General features: G+C 37.3%; 1 protein-coding gene across 1 annotated transcript in view; it reads right to left on the bottom strand.

Moving 5' to 3' along the window:
* The window catches only part of IWS1 (interacts with SUPT6H, CTD assembly factor 1), a 49,205-nt gene that overhangs the window by 17,381 nt on the left and 23,800 nt on the right, over positions 1–8,024 (bottom strand). Inside the window, exons 4-6 of the mRNA XM_007461301.1 lie at positions 7,100–7,289; positions 6,488–6,545; positions 806–903 (exon numbers count right to left, since the gene is read on the bottom strand). Coding sequence (XP_007461363.1) covers positions 806–903; positions 6,488–6,545; positions 7,100–7,289 — 346 coding nt within the window. The remainder of the gene's footprint in view (positions 1–805; positions 904–6,487; positions 6,546–7,099; positions 7,290–8,024) is intronic.

Here is an 8,024-nt window from a genome sequence, read left to right as displayed (position 1 = left end):
GAAAGAGTGGTTTTCAATTATCTGAATATTTTTGTCTTATACAGAATAAGTAGGGGAAAAAAACCCGCTGTTTTTTAGTGATAAGAAGTATAACTCTCAAAACATAATGTTACTGAGATAAAGATGGAGATCTACAAATCTGCGAAGAGCCTCAAAAAGACTTTGTAGCTTTCACCTGAATCTTTACACTTAACGAGGAGCTAATATGCTCTCTGCCTCTATCATATAAATAAGATGATATGGTTTATAATTTAATTTCCAAAGGTACTGCCAAACTCATTCAGCTTAATTCTTGCATGTCACTAGGAATTAAAGCATCATCTTTATCAACAGTAACTAACAAATCATTCTACGTTTGTCACCTTTCATGACACTAGATTCTTCTGAACATAGATTCCAACCATCTCAACAAAACTATGTGAAATACAATCAAGGAATATTTTGTATCTAAGACATCCCCCCTGGGACCCCCAAATCAGACTTCTCTCTCTCTCAAAAAAAAAGTTTTTATTAGGTTATTTTTCAGAAGAACTTACTTGGTGAGATATAAATTAAAAGCCTGGCAACCATATAGCCCCACAAATTAAGACAGCTGAGCACAGGGCAAATGACAGAAAAATAACAACAGCAAATAATTTTTGGACAGCACTGTATACAGAGAAGTAGATGGGAGAACAAAAATGGAAGATTCTTTCCTACACTTAATCAGGAACCAAAATAAGAAAAACAAAGTTTGTTAGTCTCTACCTTCATTTTCAAAGTTCTCTTTAATAAAGTCCTTTTTTAAAAAATAAAACAAACTTACTGTTTTCCTCTCTTTATGTTATCATCAGAATCTGAATCTTCTGCTTCTTTTACCTGTGTTTCACTTTTTTCTTCTTCCAAATCTTCTTGGTTAAAACCCTAAAGAAAGGGTAAGTTAGCCGGAGTTACCGCAACCTCGCTACATACTCTCTTCTATGTAACTGCTCTTAATTTTTTGCATTTTTAAAGTAATACATTCATAAAAAATAAAAATTAAGTAGATATCAAAAGATATATAGCAAAAAAACTCCCTCCCACCCTAGCCCTTAGTGTTATTAGTTTTCTTGTCTCCTTCTTCATTTTTAAGGCTTTAGATGATTTCACCAAATAACTGCAACCATAATTTAAACATTTCCCTGATAATATTTAGGTATGTGTATTTGAAATTTTGAGAAACATCTGCAAACTGTCTTCTATAGAGGTTACACCAGATTAACTCTCCTTCCAGGAAACCACAAATTCACCCGTTTCCTCACCTTCCCACTACTACAGCAGGTTATCAAGCATTAATATTTGCAATCTCTGGACTGAAAAAAAACAAAAGGCATCTCTGTAGCTTTCTTTGCATCCTCTTATTATGAGTAAAGCTGGGCATTTCTCATGTTTCAAAGCCATCTGTTGCTATTTCTCTGTGAACTCTCAATATTCTATGGCCAGTTTTCCATTGGATCTTTGTCTTATTGGTATGGAAAATCTCTTTAAAACTTAGGGAAATTAGACCTTGCTACATGATGGGAACTGCACAACCCTGACATCTGTACAGTTTGATTTTGTTTATGGTAATGTTTTCTGGGTATAATTTTTAATTTTTTATGTAATTTAAATGGTCAGTCTTTTCTTTATAGCTTCCAACTTTCATGTTATACTTAGAAAGGCCTCCCCAATGGTTCCCCTAGTATGCTGTTTTCTACACTGAACTGAACCCATAATCAAGTTGATGTCCACTCTCCACAGTAGAGAAACATACCTTATGCTTGTAAAATGTTGCTTAACTGAGTATAAGCCCCATGAGGGCAATGCCCAATCTCTGGCATACAAGCTCTCGAATATTTGTTAAATGAATTCTTTTCTATTGTCTTTAGGTTTATTTACTATTTTTCTACCATCTTGAATTAGACTCTAAATTCATCTACTTTCATCCTCTCTTGCTTTAGTAATGAAAGTACTGACTTTTTTTTTAACGCAAGAACTATTTAACAAGTAAGTTTTAAATTTGGGGGTGGCAAGGGTGTTTTTATGTGCTAATTTTGTTACTAATTTTTAATTTCATTGCATTCAGGAAATGTTGTCTATAGTTTGTACATTTTGCAAAAGCTTGATTTAAATTTTATATGGAAATGCAAAGAACCAAGAAAAGCCAAGACAATCGTAGAGAATAACAACCTTAAAGGACATAAATAACCAAATATCAAGGGTTATGCATTAATGGTGCAAGGACAGACCAATGGAACAGAAAAGATACTTCAGAAACAGATTAGAAAATACATACATACTCGATTTATGACAAAGATGGCAGAATAGTGGAAAAGGATAGTCTGGTTCAACTAGATACTACAAATGGGGGGCGGAAATCTTGACTATCTCATATATACTGCACACACAAAAGCCCATTCCAGGTGGACAATATAACTAAATGAAAAAGAAAATAATCAAGCTTCGAAAGAATAACTCAGGAGAATATTTTTATAACCTTGGGGATAGGCAAAAATTTCTTACAATTCAAAAAACTTTCAACATAAACGAAAAGACTGGTAAAGCTGATTTACACTAAAATTAAGAACTTCTGCTCATCAAAGACTCCATTTAAAAAGTGAAAATGCAGGGGCTTCCCTGGTGGCGCAGTGCTTGAGAGTCCGCCTGCCGATGCAGGAGACGCGGGTGTAGATCCATTCTCAGTATCAGTCACATTTCCTTGACTCCTCAGAACTTCAGGCAACACAATGGTAGTGTCAGAGAGACACTAGTATTTGCTTTCTGTGCTCCTTTTTCTTTTTTGCTGCTTGTCCTAGAAAGAGAAAACAGCTGCTAATGGACAAATTAATGTTAGCAATTAAAAAAAAAAAAAGTGAAAATGCAAGCCAATGAACAGAAGATATTTTTATCTTTTATAATCTCCAAAGGGCTTATATCTGGATTATATAAAAAGAGACACTTCTCTTTTCTATCTTTCCTGGTTTTTTGGTCTTGATTATTCCATTGTTTACATTCCACTTAGATTACAGATCTGTTCATTCTCTTCGCAGTTCTGTCAATTTTTGTTTTGCTTATACATATTTAAAGCCATATTACTAGGTACATGGCTAGGTACAATTTTAAACCCTTTTTTCAATATAAAGGGACCCTCTTTATCTCGAACAATGGTTTTTGCCTTAAAGTCTACATCGCTGATATTCATATAAGCTACACCAGTTTTCTTTTGGCTAGTGTTCGGAGAGAGTACCTTTTTCCATCCTTTTATTTTCAACTCTATCTTCTGTTTCAGATGAATTTCGAAATTAATATATAGCTGGTTTCTAAAATCCAGTCTTTAACTTGTCCTTTAATTGGAGCACTTAATATATTTCAGTGTGATTTCTGATATTATCAAAGTTTATATCTGCTATCTTACTATGTACTACTTTCTAAATGTCCCCCTGTTCTACATTTTTTTCTCTTTTCTTGCTTTCTTTTGGATTGACTAGCTTCTATTATTTCATTTTTCCCTCTCTATTAGGTTGGAAGTTACACATTCCATTAGTCTTTTTAGAGATTACAGTGCACATCCTAACTTACCAAAGACTACTAATATACTTTTACATACATTTGCAAAGACCTGTGAACATTTCAATTCCATGTAAACACCCAATCTGTCACTGCTGTCATGTTTTAATTTCATATGCATTTTAAACCACACCAGACGTGACTCTGTTTTGGATGGTCATTACACATTTAGACCTAGCCACACGCTTTTGTTGCTCTTTTTCCCTTCCTGCATCCTTGACCTTCCACCTGAGATTTTCTTTCTGCCTTTAGTATTTCCTTCAGTTGGCATTTTGGTAAGATGAAATAAGCAGGGAATCTTCATTCCTGAAAAGAATTTTTACTGAATATGAAAGAACTTTTAAGTTTGCAGTTATTGGATTCTATTACTTCTGTTGAGAAGTTAGCTGTTAAAATAACAGTTGCCTCTCTGAATGTAATATCTTTTCCCCTTTGGCTGCTTTAAAGACTTTCCTGTTTTCTTTGGTTTCTTGCAATTTTCCTGTGGTGTATTGGGTTGGCCAAAAGGTTCATTCAGGTTTTTCCGTAAGATGTTACAGAAAGGGACTTCCCTGGTGGTCCACTGGTTAAGACTCCACGCTCCCAATGCAAGGGGCCCGCGTTCCATCCCTGGTCAGGCAACTAGATCCCACATGCGTGCCGCAACCGAGAGTCCGCGTGCCGCAACTAAATATCCTGCATACCACAACTAAAGATCCCGCGTGCCGCCACTAAGACCCGGCCCAGCCAAATAAATTAATTAATTTTTTTAAAAGTTACGGGCTTCTCTGGTGGTGCAGTGGTTGGGAGCCCGCCTGCTGGTGCGGGGGACACGGGTATGGGCCCTGGTCCAGGAAGATCCCATGTGCCGCGGGGCAGCTGGGCCTGGACACCACAGCTATTAAGTCTGCGCTCTGGAGCCCGCGGGCCACAACTGCTGGGCCTGTGTGCCGCAGCTGCTGGGGCCCACGCACCTGGAGCCCATGCTCCGTGGCAGGAGAGGCCACCACAGTGAGAGGCCCCACGCCTCAGCAAAGAGTGGTCCCCGCTTGCTGCAACGGGGAGAGGGTCCGTGTGTGGCAGTGGGGACCCAGTGCAACCAGAAGTAAATAATGATTAATTAAAAAAAAAAAGTTACAGAAAAACCTGAACGAACTTCTTGGCCAACCCAATATTTAAGTGTAGATTGCTTTGTTTTTATCCTGCTTGCAATTTGTAGAACTTCTAGACTCTATGGCTTTATAAATCATTTTGTTAAATATTGTTTCTGATATATATACATACACATTTCCTCCCCTCTCCTTCTGGGATTCCAAGTCACTCTGTTAAACCTTCTCATGCATAATTTATGTTTTATTTTTTACATTTTTCACACTAATATCAATGCTTCATTCTACATAGTTCCTTCTATTTATTTATTTAGTTAGTTAGTTGTGGCAGGTCTTGGTTGCAGCAGGCGGGCTCCTTAGTTCCTTCTATTTATTTATTTATTTAGTTGCGGCAGGTGGGCTCCTTAGTTGTGGCATGCATACTCTTAGTTGTGGCATGCACGTGGGATCTAGTTCCCTGACCAGGGATTGAAACTGGGCCCTCTGCATTGGGAACGCAGAGTCTTAACCACGTTGCCACCAGGGAAGTCCCTTTACATAGTTCCTTCTAACTTACCTTCCAGTTCACTCATTTTCTTTTCAAATACATCTGTTGTTAAACTCATCCACCAAGTTTTTAATTTCAGTTACTGTATTTTCAAAGTTCCAGAATTTCTACTTGGTTCTTTTTTAGGTATTTAAAAAAAACTGTTTGCTCTAAGAAACTTTTCAATCCTTTACCTTGCTAAACATATATATATTAAAGGCAATATCTAAAATTCCTATATCTAGAGCCCTTAGGTCTATTTCTGTTATCTGCTGTTACTATTGTTTCTTTTTAAATGTTACAGATAAGTGTGTACTGTGTATTTGAAAAACTACAGAAATAATTTGAGGTCTGTGATGATGTTACTTTTGTCCTGAAAGGATTTGTTTGCATATGTCAGGTGGCTGAGAGCCAGCCAATGGTTTAAGAATCACTGCAATCAAACTTCTGAGACTTAGGGAGGGTGACGGAAGAGGGAAGAGATATGGGAACATATGTATATGTATAACTGATTCACTTTGTTATAAAGCAGAAACTAACACACCATTGTAAAGCAATTATACTCCAATAAAGATGGAAAAAAAAAAAAACAAAAAAAACTTCTGAGACTGAGGTTCTCTATGTTGCTAGATGACTCAAAGATGGCCTAAAATCTGAGCAAAGCCTATTCTAACTTCCAGTTCACCCTTAATCCTAGCAGTCTCAATCAAGAGCATGGGGTCTTCAGGGTCCCCTAACCCCAGCAGGCCCCGACCTCCCAGTTTTCTCTCTTAAGCCTTGAGGCAATCAAAACTAAATTTAGCCTCTCAGCTTGAGTAGATGAACATCCCAGAAAAAGCAGTTCTAAATGCTGAGCTTACCTCTTTAGGTTTCTATCTTTTGCTGGGTTTTGGCTTAGTAATTCTTTGTTACCTAGTTCTTATGATGATGAGCAGATTTTTTAAACATTTTGTCTAGCTTCTGTAGTTGTCCTTAGCAGAAGGGCTGGTCCAAATTACCTCACGTGCCATTGCTATAATCAGAAGCTCCGTAACTGCTGTGATTCTTTCTCTTTAGCATTATAAAGCGCGTTTCATTGTCTCTTAATGTGTTCCTTCCTCCCTTTAATTCAATTTTGCCCATTATTTTCCTTTTATGTCTTTGTAGACGCCTTTTTCACTTTCTGAATACCTTTGTTCTAGATTTTTCTACTGGATACATCATAGCTATTTATTTCTACTTATTGGAATCTCCTACTAGACACCCACTGCCATAAAAACAAAAAAAGCATAGCATAATCAAAGAGGAAATCTTTCCGTCCAATACTTACTGTAAATTCTTCCTCCTCCTCATCACCAGATTCTCCAAATATGTCTGCAATAAGATTTCTAGAAAATATAAAAAACTTTCATTTGCTTTCTTCTCATTTGCATAGGAATCATAAAATATTTTTCTAATAGGGTATAATTTAATAACAGTAAAACATGCAGATCTCAAGTGTCCATCTCAATGGGTTTTGACAAAAGCGCACATTCTCGTAACCCTTACCCTAACAGAACAGTTCCATCTCCCCAGAAAGTTCCCTTGTGGCCCTTTCTAGTCAGTCCTCGCTATCAACATCCCAGAGGCAACCACCACTCTGATTTCCACCACCACAGATTAGTTTTGCCTGTTCTTGAACCTCACATAAGTGGAATCAGATAACATGTCCTCTTTACTTCTTTCGCTTAAGATAATATTTTTGAGGTTCATCCATGTTGTAGCATGCAGCAATAGTTCAGGCCCTAAAATCCTGAATCCCCCAAGGTCATGAAATTAGGCAGGGTACATTGTATTACACCTCAACACGGAATTTTAATACAAGTTTAAAAACCCTGAAAGACAAACCCCTCCCTACCGCCTTGTATGAACCCTGGGAAGTTCAGGTTACACTGCCACTTACTCTTCTTCATTCCCTGACTCACTATCACTCCCAAACAGGTCCTTCTCTTCATTTTTCTTATCAGACAATTCTCTCCCTGCTTCTTCTTCACTGTCAGATGCTATCGTCTTCTCTCTTTTGCCTGATTTGTCTGACATAACATCACTGTCAGAGTCATCTGCATCAGAGACAACACGACTCTTCTTTGCTGCTGTTGAAAAAAAAAATCATTAATCTTACTCCATCACAGTCACTGTATTATTACGTACAACAGGTGCTCTAAAATGTCAGTACGTGGCCAAAACCAAAGGCCTCATGATACACAGTTTAGAATAAAAAATAAATCAATAGCTAAAAGATGCAGAGTCATCTTACAATTATCTGCTATATAGGAAAAAGTGGCCAAAAGATGAAGATTGGCATCAATAGCTACCTTTCCTTTTGGGGAACAGAGAAAATAAGAGTAGAATCCCTTCTACGCTGCCTAATATTAGCAGAACTCTAAAGGCCTGGATATTCTTTTGTGGAGTCCCCATGTTCCTCAGTCATCCATCACTGCTCAATCTGGAATTTCTCATCTACCTTAGTAAACTGCACATGTGCTGCTCTTTTTCCTTCTCCTTTAACAACTGTCGGGTTATAAAGAAATGCCTTTTCCCAAAGAGATGTTTCATAAAAAAGTAATCAAGTAGTAAAGATTGGAATATTTTGTGGAGACATGGAGTCTCTAAATAGAGTCCCTCAGAAACTTCCTTGAATTTGGGCATTCAACAATGTTTAACAACTGAAGACAGGTACCCATGGGAGCTCAGTCACTGTCTAGATGGGATGTAGTGCATTAGCCGTCAAAGAGACCACAGTTAACTCTGGATAAGGTTGGGTTTTCATGTAAAAGTATTCTTTTGAAACATTACCCTTTCCAGTTAAAAAAAAAAAAAAAAAAAAA

Source organism: Lipotes vexillifer, unplaced genomic scaffold (genome assembly GCF_000442215.2).
Source record: "Lipotes vexillifer unplaced genomic scaffold, Lipotes_vexillifer_v1.1 scaffold158, whole genome shotgun sequence".
Taxonomy (NCBI): domain Eukaryota; kingdom Metazoa; phylum Chordata; class Mammalia; order Artiodactyla; family Lipotidae; genus Lipotes; species Lipotes vexillifer.
The sequence above is the reverse complement of the archived record's forward strand: the minus strand, read 5'-3'. Positions and strand labels throughout refer to the sequence as shown.